The following is a 21,341-nucleotide window of genomic DNA, read 5'->3' on the forward strand; positions in this document are numbered from 1 at the left end:
ATTATATTAGTAGGATTATCACAATTACAATGAGCAGATAAAAGGTCCAGAGTTGATTTCAAGTGTACTATTTTTATTTGGAATCTGTTGCTGTCACCTCTCAAGATGAGATCCAAAGAGTGGTCACTATCAGAGAAACAAACCATCGTTAGGCTGAAAAAACCAAACAAACCCATCAGAGAGATAGCAAAAACATAAGGCATGGCCAAAACAACTGGAACATTCGTAAAGAAAACCTGTAACTTTAAAAAGGTCCCCTGGGGGTACTCACCTCGGGTGGGGGGAGCCTCCGGATCCTATCGAGGCTTCCCCCGTCCTCCTGTATCCCACGGTGGTCTCGCTGCAGCCCCTCCGAATTGCGGGGATGTAAATATTTACCTTCCCGGCTCCAGCGCAGGCGCAGTATCATCTCTCCGCTCAGAGATAGGCGTAAATAGCCGATCGCTGTCGGTTCGCTCTACTGCGCAGGTGCAAGTCTCCTGCAAGTCTCCTGCACCTGCGCAGCAGAGCAGACCCAACAGAGATCGGCTATTTCCACCTATCTCCATCAGGAAAGCCGCAACAGCGCCCCCACTGGAGTCGGGAAGGTAAATAAATCAGCACTTGTCAGGCTTGTCGGGGGAGGATTCCGGGACACTTCGGGGGAGCCAGCGCTGGACTGCCTGCAGCTACAGGGGAGGGGGAAGCATCATTGGGACCCTGAGGCTTCCCCCTCCCGAGGTGAGTACCCCCAGGGGAACTTTTTTTGTTACAGGGTCTCTTTAAAAAGAAGGAACGCACCTGTGAGCTCAGCAACACCAAAAGACCCAGAAAACCATGAAAAACAACTCTGGTGGATGACCGAAGAATTCTTTCCCTGGTGAAGAAAACACCCTTCACAACAGTTGGCCACATCAAGAACACTCTCCAGGAGGTAGGTGTGTGTGTGTCAAAGTCAGCAATCAAGAGAAGACTTCACCAGAGTGAATACAGAGGCTTCACCACAAGATGTAAACCATTTGTGAGCCTCAAAAACAGGAAGGCCAGATTGGAGTTTGCCAAGCGACATCTAAAAAGGCCTCCACAGTTCTGGAACATCATCCTATGGACCAGGGGAGGACTGGAGGAAGCAGGTAAAAATGGTGGTGAGGTCCTGACATCACACTGCAGGAGCCTTGTTGCATTGTAGGAAATAACAGCTGTTTCCAACTGCCAAAAATGCAAGCAGCATCTCCTTCCAGTGACATCATCTGCCAGCGGTAAAAATGTCACTATGTGATAATTGTCAGAATGTAAATCAGGTAGAGGAAAGATTTTACAATGGCCAAACACTGCCTAAATCATTTACACATAATTATTGTAAAAATGAAGCACTTTTTTAATTAAAATGTTTTCACTGGAGTTCCTCTTTAAACTTCTTGCTGCTAATTGGTGCTTGTACTGTTGCCAAGACAAGGGCAGGTTAGGCAGTGCAGCGGGGGTACAGTAGTTAGATATAGGCAGGAGGGTTGGGTAAGGTCCTGGGTTCAGTGTGAGAGGCGGGGCTTTAGTATACATTACCTGGTCCCGGGCGATCGCGTCTCCTTCACTTCCTTGTTAGATTGCAGCCAGCCAATCACCAGGCGGCTTCAGCCCACTGACAGCCAGAGCTGTGTACACTACTGCTATTGTTGTTGCTACATTCAGTTGCAGGCATAGTAGCACCTCCATTGCATTACTTTTCACTTGTTGCAGGCACAGTACCCCAATTTAAAAAAAATTACAGGCAGAGGCTGGCCACCCCGCAAGTGTCATCGAGGTCGTGCTGCTGTGATTTCCTGCGGCCCTGGAAGAACTCACAGTGTTCAGAGGTACCCTCAACCCTCAAAATTCTGAGGACGTAGTTGACTGGCTTACACAGCGCACCACATCTTCCGCAGAAGACCAGGGCCGGGCCGAGGCATAGGCTGGAGAGGCTCCAGCCTCAGGGCGCAGTGTAGGAGGGGGCGCACAATTCATTCAGCTGTCATTCCTAATTGTGTTTGAAGCAGAAAGGAATAAGAAAAGGAGATACATGGAAGTGACTACAAGCCATATAACTAGAGATTAAGGTGTTGGGGGCCCTGGGGTACCTCTTAGTCTAATAGCAATCAGTGTGTGACGGCTGGGGTGGAGGGATAGAGGGGCGCACTTTGGTGTCTCAGCCTTGGGTGCTGGAGGAGCTTGTCCCAGCTCTGTCCTTGACGCACCGTCCTCCTCCTGCTCTGCTTCTGGTGCGCCGCAACAACTTACCACCACCACTAGCACCACAGCTGCTCCACTTGATGTGTCAGAGGAGTTATTCACACTCGATGCATTTAGTGATACAGGTGAGGTCATCCAGCCAACACGCCCTTCAATGCCTGCTGCCACCACCAGAATGCTGACATTCCAAAGCTCACCAGTGTGGCATTTTTTTGTTTGTGTGCATCTGATACCAGCAATGCCATCTGCAACCTCTGCTAAAAGAAACAGAGTTGTGGGAAGCCCAACACCCAACAAGGGACAACTGCTTTGCGAAGGCATCTGATCGTAAAACACAGACACCAATATTATGCACACATTAATGAAAGCAGCACACAAAGGAACAGCCACCCTCCTCCTTCTCCTGGTCCAGCAGCATCTTCAGCCACGTCACCCTCTGCCGTCCTCGTCCCCTCTCAACCACCCCTCAGCTATGCAGCATCAGATAACAAACTGTCAATCTGCACTAAAACAAGGAACATTCAGCAATACCGAACTATTGTTCCCAAAACATCCAATTTCTGTGGGGTTAAATTATGAGGATTCCAGACTTATTCTTGGGAACCGACCAAAATCCACACATATTAAAGGAACAATATTCCATCAAAGATAACCCAGCCACCCCACCCTCCTGTGTGCTTAAACTCCCTGGCGGTAAGCTTGACCTACGCCGGAGAGGATCACATGGTCCCCGGAGTATTTCTTAAAGGATACAACAACCGAACGGTTGTGGTAAAATTGACTGCAGCATTGTGTAGGGTATAAGGAGTACATACCTTCTGTGCCTCCAGCCCCCCTCCGTCTGCCGCTGTTCTTAGTTTATAAATGCCGGTGTCCGGCGACTTTCCTGACCCTTACCCCGGACATACTGCGCCCTGTGTGCGCAGTATGTCCTTCCCCCTTGCTTCTGGCCGGCGCATAGTGCGAGGCTCAGAAGCATGCTGTCCCCTTTCTGCTGCGTGTGCGCTCCATTACACCGAGCGTCACATGATTAGCATGTGACGCTCGGTGTAATAGAACGCACCAGAGGCGGGACAAGGTCCTCCAGCACCCAAGGCTGAGACACCAAAGTGCGCCCCTCCATCCCTGCCACCCCAGCTGTCACACACTGATTGCTATTAGACTAAGAGGTGCCACAGTACCCACAACCTCCCCAAGACCTTAATATCTAGTTATCTGGCTTTCAGTCACTGCTCTGTATCCCCTTTTCTTATTTCTTTCTGTTCCAAACACAATTAGGAATGACAGCTGAATGAATTGTGCTCCCCCTCCTACACTGCGCCCTGAGGCTGGAGCCTTTCCAGCCTATGCCTCGGCCCGGCCCTGGAACGCACACGCAGCAGAAAGGGGACAGCATGCTTCTGAGCCTCGCACTATGCGCCGGCCAGAAGCAAGGGGGAAGGACATACTGCGCACACAGGGCGCAGTATGTCCGGGGTAAGGGTCAGGAAAGTCGCCGGACACCGGCATTTATAAACTAAGAACAGCGGCAGACGGAGGGGGGCTGGAGGCACGGAAGGTATGTACTCCTTATACCCTACACAGTGCTGCAGTCAATTTTACCACAACCGTTCGATTGTGGTATCCTTTAAAATAAAATGTATTTTAAATTTGTTAAGCTAGCACTTCACTAGCTAAATATGCCTCCCAAGTGCCTCCGGTCCCCCCCCCCCGATTGCCCCGATCACCGCCGGTATATGTACCCCCCAGAGATCCCGTGATGCCGCAGCCTCCCAATCAGCTCCAGGCTTCACTATGGGGAGGATCGGGACTGCGCATGACGTAGATGACATCATGTCCCGATCATCGCCATAGCGACCACTGAAGCTAAATACTGAAGCTGCGGCTCTTGCGGGATCGTGGATGGGTAAATATTACCGGCGGCGATCGGGGGGATCAGAGGGGTGCCGGGGGGCTTGGGGAGCATATTTAGCTAGCGAAGTGCTAGCTTAGGCATTTAAAACAAATTTTATTTTAAAAAATCCTCCCACGGACGCAGCATCGGAAACGGCGTACCGCCAGGGAGGGTAATGTCAGAAAGGTAGCCGGGAAAGTGCAGCTTTAATACTACTACGTGACATAACTGAGATTAGCAATAACTTTAATTCAACATCAGAACATGGATAGCGAAAACACCTACGTATGTAAATCCTACACCGCACTTGTAGCTGTCTAAGCCTGATGCGGCATCGGATTTATGCCGCCCGCCATTTCCGCTCCAGCCGTGATCGTGCCACACCCGAGAGAGGAGATTAAGCTCTCATATGACAGCTGACATCTCCCCTGACTAATCAGGAGCCATCGCGTATGGCTCCTAATCACGTGATCACTACGATCACCCGCAGATCATCGTGATCACTATAAGAGTTGCGGCGGTTGGGGGGGAAAGAAGAGGCTCCACTCACCCCGGGCAATCGGCTCTCCCCTCCACTCTGGCCGGCATCACCGCTCACTCTGACGTAAGTGTTGGGTTCTGCCTTGATGACGTCATCAAGCCGTGACTCAGGACTTAGCAGCAGTACGAGCGGGGATGTCGTTGAGAGCGGAGGGGACTAGAGCTGCTCATCGCTGGAGCCTGGGAGGTGAGTAAAGGCTGCTGGCTACAGGGGGGACATCTGGCTACAGGGGGGACACTCTACCAAGCTTAGCCCCACCAGGGATCCGGCTGCCTGACTCCCCAAACGCACCCCCCATGCAAAATCACCTGGTCCTTAAGGGGGGCTAGGCAGCCGGTCCCAAAAGGGTTAAAGAAGCTCTAGTGACTCTTATCACTCACCAGCTTAATAATGTGTACTGAACACTAATTTAATAAAAAAGAAAAAAAAACATACGAGGTGTACTTTGTAATTAAAGAGACTAAATCAATACGGCAATTATTGGATGTTCATGTGTGATTAAAATTAGTTTTCATTGTGAAATGCAGTAAAAGAAAAACACAAATGTATTAAGTTGTAACGGTTTTTCAAATAAAAAAACAAAACCTCAAATAAGTTGATATCTCAGGCAGGAAGTGGTGGTTGTTGGGTTTCCCCCTGTGAAATATCACAACAGGTTCCCCCGTGACTTGTTTTGCCCTTCATCAGCCGGCATAACTTGTACATGAAGATGGGCAAGTTTGGAGGCCACTGTGGAAAAATTGGGAATTTTCAAAGTAGAACTCAAGTCCGTCAGATGGCCATTGTAAGTGTTGATTACCCCACCTCTATTAAAATGAATGAGGCATGGATCCCGGAGGGCTAGAGCTGCTCAAAGACTTTAAACTCAGTCCCCACCCAGCATCTCTGCACACCGCATGACTGACTGACTTCTCCACCACCACCAACAGGGTCCAGACCAAGACTCCAGAACTCCACAGGTGGATTCTGAATTTTTTGACCAGTGCAGTGGAGTTGGTGACACCACCATGACGAATGGCAGGCCTGCTGTAATTTTGTTATTGTTAATTTAAAAAAAAATTGTTTTAAATTTAAATAACAATGAAATTTGCTGTTTTTAAAAAAAAAATTACTTTGTATTTGTGTTATTTTTATGAATCATTTTTTTTTCAAAAATAACTTAAAGACTAGCAGTTTGAACATATTATTATTATTTAGTATTTATATAGCGCCGACATATTACGCAGCGCTGTACAGTATATATATATTGTCTTGTCACTAACTGTCCCTCAAAGGAGCTCACAATCTAATCCCTACCATTGCCATATGTCTATATTAAGTACTGTAGTCTAGGGCCAATTTTTAGGGGGGGCCAATTAACTTATCTGTATGTTTTTGGGCTGTGGGAGGAAACCGGAGTGCCTGGAGGAAACCCACACAGACACGGAGAGAACATACAAACTCTTTGCAGATAGTTCCCTGGCTGGGATTCGAACCAGGGACCCAGCGCTGCAAGGCGAGAGAGCTAACCACTATGCCACCGTGCTGCCCACATAGGCACGCCAACCCAGGACTCCATGGTGGTGTGGCCCGTAGCCTGCATTTTGTTGCCACTGTGCTGTTATTTTTTATTGTAATTTTTTTTAAAATTTAAATAACATGTAATTTGTTATTTTAAAAAATAATTTTGTATTTGTGTTTTTTATAAATCAATATAATAACTTTAGAATTTTTTTTGCTTTTATAAATTTGACAAATATGCTTTAAGAAATAATAATAGGTTGTACAGTGAGCCAGTCTGCTTCACTTGACGTCACGCTGGTCCGTTCACTTGAGCAGCACACACTAAATGAATAAAAAAAAATTGTAAATGACATTGACTTTTTTTTTCTAAAAAACAATCTTTTTTTATAAATAAAAACGCCCAAGCTGGTCCATTCAGTTGAGCGCGCATGCAGCACCCGCACACCTAAGGGCCTTACAGACCTGTTACCGCCCAATCTTGTGCGGCCGCATGGTCACATAACTAGTTAGCATGTGAAGTTCACAAATAGGCAAAAAAATAAATAAAACTGAGGCTGTACACTGAGCCTGTCTGTCTGGCGAAACCTGTAGTAACACTGGTCCGTTCAGTTGAGCGCACATGCAGCACCACACACACCGAAGGGCCTTACAGAGCTGTTAGCACTCAATATCGGTAAACGCAGCGTTTGGTCTGTCAGCACGAATCGGGCATAACCCTTACATTACCACTGTGGACATTTACAGTGGGATGCAAAAGTATAGGTAACCTTGTTAATCATCATGATTTTCCTGTATAAATTGTTGGTTGTTATGATAAAAAATGTCAGTTAAATATATCATATAGGAGACACACACAGTGATATTTGAGAAGTGAAATGACGTTTATTGGATTTACAGAAAGTGCGCAATACTTGTTTAAACAAAATTAGGCAGGTGCATAAATTTGGGCACCACAAAAAGAAATGAAATCAATAATTCGTACAGGATCTTCTAAAAAAATTAGCATATTGTGATAAAGTTCATTATTTTCTGTAATGTACTGATAAACATTAGACTTTCATATATTTTAGATTCAAATACACACAACTGAAGTAGTTCAAGCCTTTTATTGGTTTAATATTGATGATTTTGGCATACAGCTCATGAAAACCCAAATTTCCTATCTCAAAAAATTAGCATATTTCATCCGACCAATAAAAGAAAAGTGTTTTTAAAACAAAAAAAGTCAACCTTCAAATAATTATAAAATGAAAAAAAAAACGAGAGCCCGGTATAGTGTAGTATGTATTGGATTAGGTAGGGTAAATTAACAGGTAAGTATTATACTCACAAACGTGGGTTGCCGTCCAGGCAACCACTATATAAGCAGGTGGGGAGATTAGACCTGTCCCCACTCAGGATTAAGATGTCGCTCTCTGAAAGAAGAAATGGGTGCTGCACCCTTCCACCCAGGGTGAAAAAATCGATATAGCAAAGTACAGAGGCGCCAATAGGATAAAACACACTAAAAGGTTTAAAAATATTCGGGTGGTGGTGGTGGACCAACCGACCCAAAAAACAGACTTGATGCTGTCAGTATAGTCAAATAATTTATTTATATACTCCAAGAACAACTGCGACGCGTTTCACGGGCAAGACTTCAAATAATTATGTTCAGTTATGCACTCAATACTTGGTCGGGAATCCTTTTGCAGAAATGACTGCTTCAATGCGGCGTGGCATGGAGGCAATCAGCCTGTGGCACTGCTCAGGTGTTATGGAGGCCCAGGATGCTTCGATAGCGGCCTTAAAGTGACTCTGTAACAAAAATTACAACATTTTTTCTACCATGCTACAAGTTCCTAAACCTATTCTAATCTGTTCTGGCTCACTGCAGCACTTTGTACTATCACGGTCTATGTAATAAATCAATGTATCTTTCCCCTGTCAGACTTGTCGGCCTGTGTCTGGAAGGCTGCCAACTCTTCCGTGCTGGTCTGTTCCTCTATGCACACTCCAGTGTGTGTTTTATTTACATAAGCCAGCAGCTTCTCTGCTATCTTATCAGTGATAGAAGAGAGCTGGATAAAAATCCTCCTCTGTTAGGCTGTGAAAGTAGCTGGCTGACACATACTGAGGAATTACAAACACAGGCAGAGCTGTCTGCAAGAAGCCTGTAATGTTCAGTGCATGAGAGAAGCAGGGGACAGAAGGTAAACACACAAATGATCTTTTGAGATTCAAAAGGAAAGCTGTATACAGCCTGCTTGTGTATGGATGTATTTTCTATGTGTGGACATATTGTACATCAATCTACTTCCTGTTTTGGTGGCCATTTTGTTTGTTTATAAACAAACTTTTTAAAACTGTTTTTGACTACTTTTAATGCGGCGGGGAGCGGCGAAATTGTGACAGAGGGTAATAGGAGATGTCCCCTAACGCACTGGTATGTTTACTTTTGTGTGATTTTAACAATACAGATTCTCTTTAAGCTCATCCAGAGTGTTGGGTCTTGCGCCTCTCAACTTTCTCTTCACAATATCCCACAGATTCTCTATGGGGTTCAGGTCAGGAGAGTTGGCAGGCCAATTGAGCACAGTAATACAATGGTCAGTAAACCATTTACCAGTGGTTGTGGCACTGTGAGCAGGTGCCAGGTCGTGCTGAAAAATGAAATCATCAATATTAAAACAATAAAAGGCTTGGAAACTACTTCAGTTGTGTGTATTTGAATCTAAAATATATGAAAGTCTAATGTTTATCAGTACATTACAGAAAATAATGAACTTTATCACAATATGTGAATTTTTTGAGAAGATCCTGTAGATCCTCCTTCTGCAGAAATTACAGCCTCTAAACGCTTCCTGTAGGTTCCAATGAGAGTCTGGATTCTGGTTGAAGGTATTTTGGACCATTCCTCTATTCATTCCTCCTCACACACCACAGATTTTCAATTATATTCAGGTCTGGGGACTGAGATGGCCATTGCAGAATGTTGGTCTTATTCCTCTGCATGAATGCCTTAGTGGATTTTGAGCAGTGTTTAGGGTCGTTGTCTTGTTGATTGATCCAGCCCTGGCACAGCTTCAGCTTTGTCACTGATTCCTGGACATTGGTCTCCAGAATCTGCTGATACTGAGCGGAATCCATGCGTCCCTCAACTTTTACAAGATTCCCAGTCCCTGCACTGGCCACACAGCCCCACAGCATGATGGAACCACCACCATATCTTACTGTAGGTAGCAGGTGTTTTTCTTGGAATGCTGTGTTGTTTTTCCTCCATGCATAACACCCCTTGTTATGCCCAAATAACTCATCAGTCCACAGCACCTTATTCCAAAATGAAGCTGGCTTGTCCAAATGTGCTTTAGCATACCTCAAGTGGCTCTGTTTGTGCTGTGGGCGGAGAAAAGGCTTCCTCTGCATCACTCTCACATACAGCATCTCCTTGTGTAATGTGCGTTTAATTGTTGAATGATACACAGTGACTCCATCTGCAGCAAGATGATGTTGAAGGTCTTTGGTGCTGGTCTATGGGTTGACTCTGACTGTTCTCATCATTCGTCGCTTCTGTCTATCCGAGATTTTTCTTGGTCTGCCACTTCGAGCCTTAACTTGAACTGAGCCTGTGGTCTTCCATTTCCTCAATATGTTCCTAACTGTGGAAACAGACAGCTGAAATCTCTGAGACAGCTTTCTGTATCCTTCCCCTAAACCATGATGGTGAACAATCTTTGTTTTCAGGTCATTTAGAATTGTTTTAAGTCCCCTATGTTGCTACTCTTCAGAGAAAGTTAAAAGAGGAGGGAAACTTACAACTGTCCCCCTTAAATACTCTTTCTCATAGTTGGATTCACCCGTGTATGTAGGTCAGGGGTCACTGAGCTTACCAAGCCAATTTGAGTTCCAATAATTAGTTCTAAAGGTTTTGAAATCAATAAAATGACAACAGTGCCCAAATTTATGCACCTGCCTAATTTTGTTTAAACAATTATTGCACACTTTCTGTAAATCCAATAAACTTAATTTCACTTTTCAAATATCACTGTGTGTGTCTCCTATATGATATATTTAACTGACATTTTTTATTGTAACAACCAACGATTTATATAGGAAAATCACAACGATTAACAAGGTTGCCCAAACTTTCGCATCCCACTGTAAAAGCACCTCGGTCAGGGCAGGTATATCACCCCCAGCTGCCCAGGGCGTATAGCACAACCCACATCCCAGTGCACTGATAGCATTTTTTTGCAAAATAACATTGACTATTTTTTTTTCAAATTAAATGTGTATGTGCAAACCTGCGCCATCATGTGCAGAGCCAAGTCTCCGCTTCTCTGGCACACAGTGTTGGGGCAAGGGTCCATCTGACATTGATGACTGGTCTGCAAAGCATGGTCAGGGCAGGTATATTACCTATGCCGCACATTGGCTAAACCTGCTGACCACCACTGGCAAGCCTCCACTGTGTGGCTCTGCATTGGAGTTGGTGACACCACCACCACGAACGGCACGCCTGCTGTAATTTGTTGTTGTTCTAATTTACAAAAAATAGTTTTTAAATTTAAATAACATTGAATATTGTTGTTATTTAAAAAACAAAATACATTTTTATTTGTGTTGTTTTGATATTTTTTTTAATTTTACAAATATTTATTTTTAAAATAAATTTGGCAAATATGCTTTAAGAAAAAAGAAAAAAATAGGTTGTAGACTGAGCCTGTCTCTGCTTCAGTTGAGCGCGCATGCAACAGCTGCATGATCTAAAGCTACATACACACGAGGGACAATTGTCCCCCGTTGCATGCATACACGCGACCAGGGAGCTGTCAGGGAGCGACAGCTGTCCACACGTCTCGCACCGCCGCCGCAGCTGCCTCCGTGCCGCTGCCCGTCCTCCCAGCGTCTAGGACGCCGAGGACAGAGCGTTTGCTCTCTCAAGGGGTCACCGTCTCGCACGGGCGCGCGCACAGACGGGACCTTTATGCTAAGAGGAGGCTCGTCAGCTGACCTGCTGGTTGGCTGACGTCAGAGGAGCCTCACGGCGCCCAGGATTGGCTGACTGCAGGGGGCGTGCCAGTGAGGTCTCCTCTGCTTCTTAAGCCTCCGGGCTTCATTTGGACACTGTCTGCTGTCGTGAATACATCTCGTGTTAGCGCTCAGACCTTAGACTAGATCCCAGGTGTTGAAACCAAGGACTTCACACCTAGACTAGGATATTATTACATTGTTATTGATTATTCTGTGTATGATTCTGGCTATCCTCTCACTTCGCTCTAAGCTTACTGATTCTGTACCTCCGCCCATCTGATTAGTTGCTGAACCTCTGCCTGATTACTGATTTCTCTTCTGCCTTACGATTATATTCTGATTCTGTCCTCTCTGTTGCCAACCTGTAACGATTGTGGAATCGTCTCCGTGGTCAGCGCACCAGACGGGCGCTGACACAGCGGATTTCCTCCACAAGCGTATAAATTTGCAGGAACCCAGCAGTAGGTGCAATGCACCTGCAGAGGGAAATTCCTGACGGCAGGTGGAGCTGTGGAGTGCAGAGGAACAGCTCCTCTGCTCTACCACACAAGCCAGACAGGAATTGTATGAAGGGAATAACTGTAATCGCAAGAGAAGCGATTGAGAGTGAGCACAGAGACAGATTGTGTGTGTGTGCATAAAACTAGTCGCCAACCCGCGACTGTGCACACACCACAGCAGATACGAAGCAGGAACGCGATCGCGAGAGGTGCGATCGCCAGACGTGACACAAGGCTACAGCAAGGCGGAGCACGAGGGTAACAAAGGCACAGCAAATCATACAAAGAGAAAGATAAAGAAAATAACAAAGCTAGCTGAACGCGAACACCGCACTCATTCGCAACAGTGCACGCGTTCGTGCGCGGTCTCCGCGTGTTACGCACAACAGAGACAAGCACGCCTAACTAACCAAAGACAGACAAACACGAAACAGAGAACGCGAGCGCTTGCTTAACGGTTACCTCACCGAGCCCACAGCAAGCGCCCGAACTAGACAAGACAGACACACGTGAAACAGGAACTGGGCAGAAAGGATCCACCGCTCTTCCGTCAGAGCAAGTGTGATCCAAGCAGAAACACAGATCAGAAAGATCCACAGCCGCTACCGCTAGCGGTTAGTGCGATACAGGAAGACAGAGTAGCAGAACAGAAGGATCCACAGCGCTAGCGAAAAGTGGCTAGCGCGATCCCAGGAGACAGAACTGAAGGATCCACAGCGCTAGCGAAAAGTGGCTAGCGCGATCCCAGGAGACAGATCAGAAGAGATAGCTGGTAGCAACCGCTGCACCAGCTATACTCCAAGAACAGAGATCAGAACCATTTCCTGTCGACCACCATTGGGACAAGACAATGGCAACAGGCAAGACAAGACAGAACAGGCAATACAGATAATACAACCTGACTGGGCTAGAAGGGGAGCCTAAAGCAACCCCCAGGAATTAACTATACTAGATAGCAATGGCTGACACTCCAGCAGTGTCCATCAGGAACAGACCATGGAAGGGAAATGACCAGCAAAGCCTTCTGGGAAACATAAAGCTCTTATAGTGCCAGTCCTCAAAGAAGGCAGGTAGGGGATTTGCATAACGAATGTATGCAAATTCCCCAGCAAGAGAACAGACCAGCAACTTGCAATGGAAAGACAGGTCTCTGTTCCAGAGACCTGCAGCCCACAGACTAGAGGAATGGACAAACAGCTGTCTGCCTGTGCAGCCAGCTGAGCGGATCATCACACAACCCTTGCCTGTCTGACCATTCTACTCACCAGTGGGCCCTTGCCACTGGTGGGGTGTTAGTTTCTCCAGCTCCTCTGATGAAGTTATTTGCTAGTGACCTGTACCTCCTGCTCCTAGGCTGCAGTACGGTCTGAATCGCCTGATCCTCAGGTGATCATTAGTTGCAGTACTGTTTGTACCTCCTGCTCCTAGGCTGCAGTATGGTCTGAATCGCTTGCTCCTCAGGTGATCATTAGTTGCAGTACTGTCTGTACCTCCTGCTCCTCAGGCTGCAGTACAGTCTCAATCACCTGCCCCTCAGGTGATCACTAGGCTGCAGTTCAGTCTTGATCTCCTGCCCCTCAGGTGATCACTAGGCTGCAGTACTGTCTAAATCACCCGCTCCTCGGGAGGTTCTATCTCTTCAGTTTTAGTACCTCCAACTTGCCGGGCTTGTACTTTATTATACGGTCAGTGTACCGATAGTACCTCACCAGCCCCTCTGGCGAGGTCTCGCCAAACTATTAAAGTTACTGGTATAGCGTCTGCATTATTGGTGATTCTGCAGATCACCAAATAATCATCTGAGCTGCGACACCCAACCGTTACAAAAAGTTCGCTGTTTTTGGCTCTGCCCACTATTTCTAACGTTGACATACAGTCACTCAATTACCAAGTTTATGAGCTGTGGGGTCTTTGGCATCAATAAGTTGCATTTTACCATTGAAATTAAACAAATCTGATTGGCTGTTTTTGGCCCGCTCCCTTTACAGAATTTAAACCACAGTCTCCCAGTGACTGACTGTACCAGATTTAAGGCCTCTGCCATTAAGTGTGTATGAATGGCAGCAATGTAAATATTCCCCTTGAAAATCAAAATGTGAATTTTGATTGGCTGCTTTAGGCTCCACCCACTTTCCTGAATATTAGTTCCAGTCACCCAGTGACCAAGTGTGTCAAGATTGAGAACCCTGCCAATAACAGAATGGCAGAAATCAATCTAAAAAATCTGATTGGCCGTTTGTGGCTCCACCCCTTTAGTGAATTTCAGTCACATAATAACTGACTGTATCAGATTTAAGGCCTCTGCCATTAACAGTGTAAGAATGGCAGCAATGTAAATATTCCCCTTGAAAAGCAATAGGTGAATTTTGATTGGCTGTTTTAGGCTCCACCCACATTTCTGAATATTAATCCCAGTCACCCAGTGGCTAATTGTGTCAAGTTTGGGAACCCTGCAATGTAAAAATTTAAGTTGTTGGCACCGCCCACTTTTTCTAACCTTGACATACAGTCACTCAATTATCAAGTTTATCAGCTTTGGGGTCCTTGGTATCAATACTTTGTATATTCACATTGAAAAATAAACAAATCTGATTGGCTGTTTGTGGCTCCGCCCCCTTTCTAAATTTGGACCCTAATCACCCAGTGACCAACTGTACCAGGTTTGAGGCATCTGCTATTAACAGTATAAGAATGATAGCAGCTTAAATATTCCCTTTGAAAATCGAAAGGTGAATTTTTATTGGCTGTTGTAGGCTCCACCCACCTTCCAAAATCTTAATCTCATTCACCCAGTGACCAACTGTGCAAAGTTTGAGAACCCTGCCGTTAACAGTGTAAGAATGGCTGCAGTTTATATTTTCCCAGTAAAATTTGTTTTTGGCTCCGCCCACTTTTTGTAACCTGGACACACAGTCACTCAATGACCAAGTTTGTGAGCTTTCAGGTTCCTGGCATCAAAAATGTGTGAATGGAAGCAGTTTATCCACCAAGGAAATCTGATTGGCTGTTTGTGGCCCCACCCCTTTAGTGAATTTGGACCCCAGTCACCCAATAACCGTCTGTAGCAAGTTTGAAGCCTCTGCCATAAACAGTGTAAGAATGGCAGCAGTTTTAATATTCCCCTTGAAAATCAATAGGTGACTTTTGATTGGCTGTTGTAGGCTCCACCCACTTTCCTGAATATTAATCTCATTCACCCAGTGACCAAGTGTGGCAAGTTTGAAAACCCTGTGATTAACAGTGTAAGAATGGCTGCAGTTTACATTTTTCCATTTAAAATGACTGGCTGAAATTTGATTGGCTGATTTATGCTCCGCCCACTTTTCCTGGATTTGTAACCTCGTTCACCAAGTGACCAACTGTGCCAAGTGTGGGGACTCTGGCTCGATTACTGTGAGAATAGCAGCCTTTTCCATTTTTTCCATTCACTTTAATGTGTTGAATCTGATTGGCTGTTTGTAGCTCCGCCCAGGTGTGCAGGGGAGACAGGAGACCCCCAGAACATATTATCCCAGGTAGTAAGGGATCTGTATACCAAGTTTCATTCAAATCCGTCAAGGCGTTTTCGCGTGATTGTAGCACATACACACATACACACACATACATACATACATACACACACATCTGATTTTATACATATAGATCAGGGGTCCCCAACCTTTTCCCACTATCCCGACCAAACTTTTCTCTGGGGCCCCCCGGGGGGAGGAGGGGGGGGCGTGGTTAGTGGCGGCGGCAGCCCCCCCCCCCTCTTTTCCCTGATTTTAAGTGTAGTATATAGGTAAGTAGGTATCTAGGTATAGTTGCCCCCAGTATAGGTAGCTAACACAGTTGCCCCTGTATAAGGACTATAGTTGCCTCAGTATAGTTAGGTAGTATAGTTACCCCAGTATAGTTAGTACAGTTACCCCAGTATAGCAAGTACAGTTACCACACTATAGCTAGTACAGTTACCACAGTATAGCAAGTACAGTTACCACAGTATAGCTAGTACAGTTGCCACAGTATAGCAAGTACAGTTACCCCAGTATAGCAAGTACAGTTACCCCAGTATAGCAAGTATAGTTACCCCAGTATAGCAAGTACAGTTACCACACTATAGCTAGTACAGTTACCACAGTATAGCAAGTACAGTTACCACAGTATAGCAAGTACAGTTACCACAGTATAGCTAGTACAGTTGCCACAGTATAGCAAGTACAGTTACCCCAGTATAGCAAGTACAGTTACCCCAGTATAGCAAGTACAGTTACCACACTATAGCTAGTACAGTTACCACAGTATAGCAAGTACAGTTACCACAGTATAGCTAGTACAGTTGCCACAGTATAGCAAGTACAGTTGCCACAGTATAGCAAGTACAGTTAGCCCATTATAGCAAGTATAGTTAGCCCAGTATAGCAAGTACAGTTACCACACTATAGCAAGTACAGTTAGCCCATTATAGCAAGTATAGTTAGCCCAGTATAGCAAGTATAGTTAGCCCAATATACCTAGTACAGTTAGCCCAGTATACCTAGTAGAGTTGCCACAGTATAGCAAGTACAGTTGCCACAGTATAGCTAGTACAGTTACCACAGTATAGCAAGTACAGTTAGCCCAGTATAGCCAGTACAGTTAGCCCAGTATAGCCAGTACAGTTACCACAGTATAGCCAGTACAGTTACCACACTATAGCTAGTACAGTTGCCACAGTATAGCAAGTACAGTTAGCCCAGTATAGCCAGTACAGTTACCACAGTATAGCTAGTACAGTTACCACACTATAGCTAGTACAGTTGCCACAGTATAGCAAGTACAGTTACCACAGTATAGCTAGTACAGTTGCCACAGTATAGCAAGTACAGTTGCCACAGTATAGCAAGTACAGTTAGCCCAGTATAGCCAGTACAGTTAGCCCAGTATAGCCAGTACAGTTAGCCCAGTATAGCCAGTACAGTTACCCCAGTATAGCAAGTACAGTTACCCCAGTATAGCAAGTACAGTTGCCACAGTATAGCAAGTACAGTTGCCACAGTATAGCAAGTACAGTTACCACACTATAGCTAGTACAGTTAGCCTAGTATAGCAAGTATAGTTACCCCAGTATAGCAAGTACAGTTGCCACAGTATAGCAAGTACAGTTAGCCCAGTATAGCCAGTACAGTTACCCCAGTATAGCCAGTACAGCTAGCCCAGTATACCTAGTACAGTTAGCCCAGTGTAGCCAGTACAGTTAGCCCAGTAGTTACCCTAGTATAGCTGCCCCAGTATAGCTAGCAGAGGTGCCCTCTCCCCCCCGCGGCCGCCGCTCCTGTTGCCTTATGAGCGGGCGTCCGCTTCCTTCCTTATATTCCTCCAGCCTCGGCTCTCCTCTTCGCAGCATGTCGTATTACAGCAGCGCTTCCTGCGTGGCTGCTGTAAGGAGGGAAGGAGGCGGGGTAGCGGCTTCCTGTTGCGGCGATACGCATCACCTTTACTATGGGAACTGCAGCAGCCGCGCAGGAAGCGCTGCTGTAATACGACATGCTGCGCAGAGGAGAGCCGCAGCTGGAGGAATATAAGGAAGGAAGCGGACGCCCGCTCATAAGGCAACAGGAGCGGCGGCCGCAGAGATTTGCAGAGATGTAGGGACCCCATCTTTGGAATCCAAGTCTAACAATATGTCTTCTACCTGCATGAGACATTTCGTGAAATTCAGACGTTGCTAACGGCCATGGCTGAGATTTATGTACGTCAGCATCACTACCATTGAAATTGCCCAAATAAACAGGTTTTTGTGACCCTAGGCTATGACCTCTTCGGCCTAGGACTGCATTGAACGCGACTCACGCATTGTGCGCATTCTGGACAACACCAATTACTGGGTTTATACCCTTCTGGATCCACGGTACAAACACAATGTTCCAAAACTGCTTGAAGAAAGAGTCAGACAGGTCAAAATGAAGAATACCAGCAGGCCCTTGTGGAGACTTTAGAGAGGAGATTGACATCCTCCCCCTCCTCTAGCCAGTTGTACGCCGACAGACTGACTTCCGCAAACCCAGGACGACCAGGAGGGCAGCAAACAACACAAGCCGCAGCTAGTGCCCAAAAGGGAATGGTATCAGCAGTGTCCTTGGAGTGGGAACATTTTCTGACACCCATGCAGCCGCAGCCCACTGAACAGCAAGCGTGCACATCCACCTCCAACACCGATCGCCTGGAGAAGATGGTCAAGGACTACATGTCAGATGGCATAGCTGTGTTGAACAATCCATCTGCACCCTTCAACTATTGGGTATCGAAGCTAGACACCTGGCACGAACTGGCAATGTACGCAATAGAGGTGCTGGCTTGCCCGGCAGCCAGCGTTATGTCGGAACGCTGTTTCAGTGCTGCCGGAGGCATCGTCACAGATCGGCGTATCCGCCTCTCCACAGAAAATGCAGACCGTCTGACTCAAATTAAAATGAATCAATCCTGGATTGGAAACGACTACGCAACACTCCCGGACCCCAACCAAGTAACATGAACAATGAACATCTGTGATGGGTTAGCGTTTCCGGTCCCTGTTTATTGAACCTCTCATCTCTATTACATTTATGACTGCATGGCGACAAAATGCAAATTGCTATCCGCACGCTTCTTGTCCTCATGCAAGGCCTGGGTTGTTGTGTCTCAAAGCGTGGCCTTCTCCTCCTGCGCCGCCCTCCTCCTGTTCCATCACGTGTGCTGCTGCTGGGTTAGCGTTACCGGTCCCTTTTCCTGGAACCTCTCATCTGTATTACATTTATGACTGCATGCCGACAAAATGCAAATTGCTATCCGCACGCTTCTTGTCCTCATGCAAGGCCTGGGTTGTTGTGTCTCAAAGCGTGGCCTTCTCCTCCTGCGCCGCCCTCCTCCTGTTCCATCACGTGTGCTGCTGCTGGGTTAGCGTTACCGGTCCCTTTTCCTGGAACCTCTTATCTGTATTACATTTATGACTGCATGCCGACAAAAAGCATGTTACCTGTGCAAAGAAAACAGACATTTCCCGCATTTAAAAGACAGTTTTCCCTTTGAAACTTTAAAATCGATTTTCTCAAAAACTATAAGCTCTTTTTGCTAATTTTTTTTCCCTCTTGTACCCACTCCCAATGTACACATACCCTGTAAATTTGGGGTATGTAGCATGTAAGGAGGCTTTACAAAGCACGAAAGTTCGGGTTCCCTTTGACTTCCATTATGTTCGGAGTTCGGCTCGAACACCCGAACATCGCGGCCATGTTCGGCCCGAACCCGAACATCTAGATGTTCGCCCAACACTACACGTGACCCGTTCGGCCAATCACAGCGCTAGCCGAACGTTCGGGTAACGTTCGGCCATGCGCTCTTAGTTCGGCCATATGGCCGAACAGTTTGGCCGAACACCATCAGGTGTTCGGCCGAACTCGAACATCACCCGAACAGGGTGATGTTCTGCAGAACCCGAACAGTGACGAACACTGTTCGCCCAACACTAGTAACAGGAGCGGCGGTCGCGGGGGGAGAGGGAGAAGCCGCGGCCCCCCAGAAATCTGCCCAAGGACCCCCAGGGGGCCACGGCCCCCAGGTTGGGGACCCATGATATAGATAGTCACAGTGCATAGTATAGTCATGTTACTGATGATCCCTGAGAGGCACTCACAGTGTAATCCTTGCCATAGTCCCTATTATAGTAGGATAATATTCAAACTTCGTGCAGACTTTGTACTAGTTTAGACCAGGAAGTTAGTGCTGTGCCTCTGTGCTGCCCATAAAAAAATAAAATCAGCTTTGATGACACCCCTCCCCAGGTAAATACAACATAACTGGATCTCCTGGTTCCAAGAATCAGAGACTTTCACTTTTGTTTCCTGTCCTGCTGCCCGCGATGGCATCTGCTGATCTGAGCGAGGAGCTGGAGTGTCCCGTCTGTCTGACCATTTATACAGATCCTGTAAGCCTGAGATGTGGTCACAACTTCTGCCGGGTCTGTATTGAGCGTGTGCTGGACTCACAGGAGGGGTCTGCAGGTTATGTCTGTCCTCAATGTAGGAAGAGGTTCAGGGACTGGCCTGGAATGCAGAGGAACATTGCTCTGAGGAACATAGAGCATTTCCAGACTTCTCATCCAGATCAGGAGGCCGGAGTCCATTGTACTTACTGTGTGGACTCTCCTGTACCTGCTGTTATGTCCTGTCTGCACTGTGACGCTTCTATGTGTGATAAACACCTGAGAGTCCACAGCAAGGCACCAGAACACGTCTTATGTGCCCCCACCACCAGCCCGGAGACCAGGAAATGCTCCGTCCATAAGGAAATACTGAAGTATTACTGCACTGAGGATGCTGCCTGTGTCTGTGTGACCTGCACTCTGGCTGGAGAACATCGGGGACACCAGGTGGAGACACTACAGGAGACCCCTAAGAAAAAGAAGCATAAGCTGAGGAATGATCTGCAGACACTGGTGGCAGAGACAGAGGAGGCCTCTGAGAAGAATAAGGAGAAGCTGAGAAGTGACTTGTGTGACACGGAGGACAGACATGATAAGCAGCTCCATGATGGAGGGGATCTGGATGTGGCCGGCATCTCACACACATTACACACAGGACTGGCTGAGATCATGTCTGGGGTAACTGGGGGGATCTATATACAGCCTGCAGACATATTACTGGATGTAACCACAGCTTGTAATTGGCTGCATATATCAGATGACAGGAAAACTGCATCCTGGTCACTATGGCAGAACCGCCCAGAAACACCAGAGAGATTTCAACATTGCCCTCAGGTGTTGAGCAGTCGGAGTTTCTCCTCAGGACGACATTACTGGGAAGTGGATATTGGGGGATCCGATGAATGGAGAGTCGGGATGTGTTACCCCAGTATAGACAGGGGAGGACGTAATTCAGGTATTGGAAGAAATAACAAGTCCTGGGGTTTGTGCAGGGACAAAGAAGAGTTCTCGGAGATACATGACAGGTTGTATAGCCGGTACTCAGTGACACATGACGGTAAAGAGATTGAGTTACCTGATGGGATCCCCAGTGATAGAGTCAGGATATATCTGGATTATGAGGCCGGGCAGATCTCCTTTTATGCCCTGTGTGACCCCATCAGACACCTCCACACCTTCACTGCCACCTTCACTGAGCCCCTCCATGCTGGGTTATATGTAGGGATTTGTGGAGGTTGTATAAAAATATCTGGGGGGAGTGAGAGGGTGTGAGAGCTCCGCCCACTGGTGACATCACAGGGAGAGGATTGTGATTGGCTCCTTGTCCTGCCAGTAATTACTAGCTGTCTGTGATTTCCAGGGACAATTCCTGGTTTCTGTCCTGAATCATTATATCCTGAAATCCTCATTTATTGTCACATTATTATAATTGTATTTCTTTATCTGTCACTGATAATAATCTCTATTCTCTGTATTACTTCCAGTGATGAGCTGCCTGTGATAAGAAACATGTCACATGAAACTAATTATTTCTATATCTTCTTTGTATATTCTGGAGTAATTTCAAAATAAATTAATAAATAAATGGTATGAAGCAGATAAACAAGAAGCATTACTCATGAATATAAATATTTACTGACTGTGTCCAGCAGGGGGAGCTTCAGACACCTCATTAGGTCTGTACAGCCCTGCTTATCAGGTGTGCTTCTGTAAGGAGATTACACTGCACTGCAGACTGACTAAAGGCTGCCATACACTGGTCGATTGCCA

General features: G+C 46.3%; 1 protein-coding gene across 1 annotated transcript in view; it reads left to right on the forward strand.

The window, feature by feature from the left end:
* Window positions 1-21,099, forward strand: part of LOC137532374 (uncharacterized) — a 36,295-nt gene extending 15,196 nt beyond the window's left edge. The window contains exon 3 of the mRNA XM_068252806.1: window positions 19,473-21,099. Within this exon, the coding sequence (XP_068108907.1) occupies window positions 19,473-20,843 (1,371 nt within the window). The 3' untranslated portion in view covers window positions 20,844-21,099. The remainder of the gene's footprint in view (window positions 1-19,472) is intronic.
* The last annotated feature ends 242 nt before the right edge of the window (window positions 21,100-21,341 follow it).

Source organism: Hyperolius riggenbachi, chromosome 9, assembly GCF_040937935.1.
Source record: "Hyperolius riggenbachi isolate aHypRig1 chromosome 9, aHypRig1.pri, whole genome shotgun sequence".
Lineage (NCBI taxonomy): Eukaryota > Metazoa > Chordata > Amphibia > Anura > Hyperoliidae > Hyperolius > Hyperolius riggenbachi.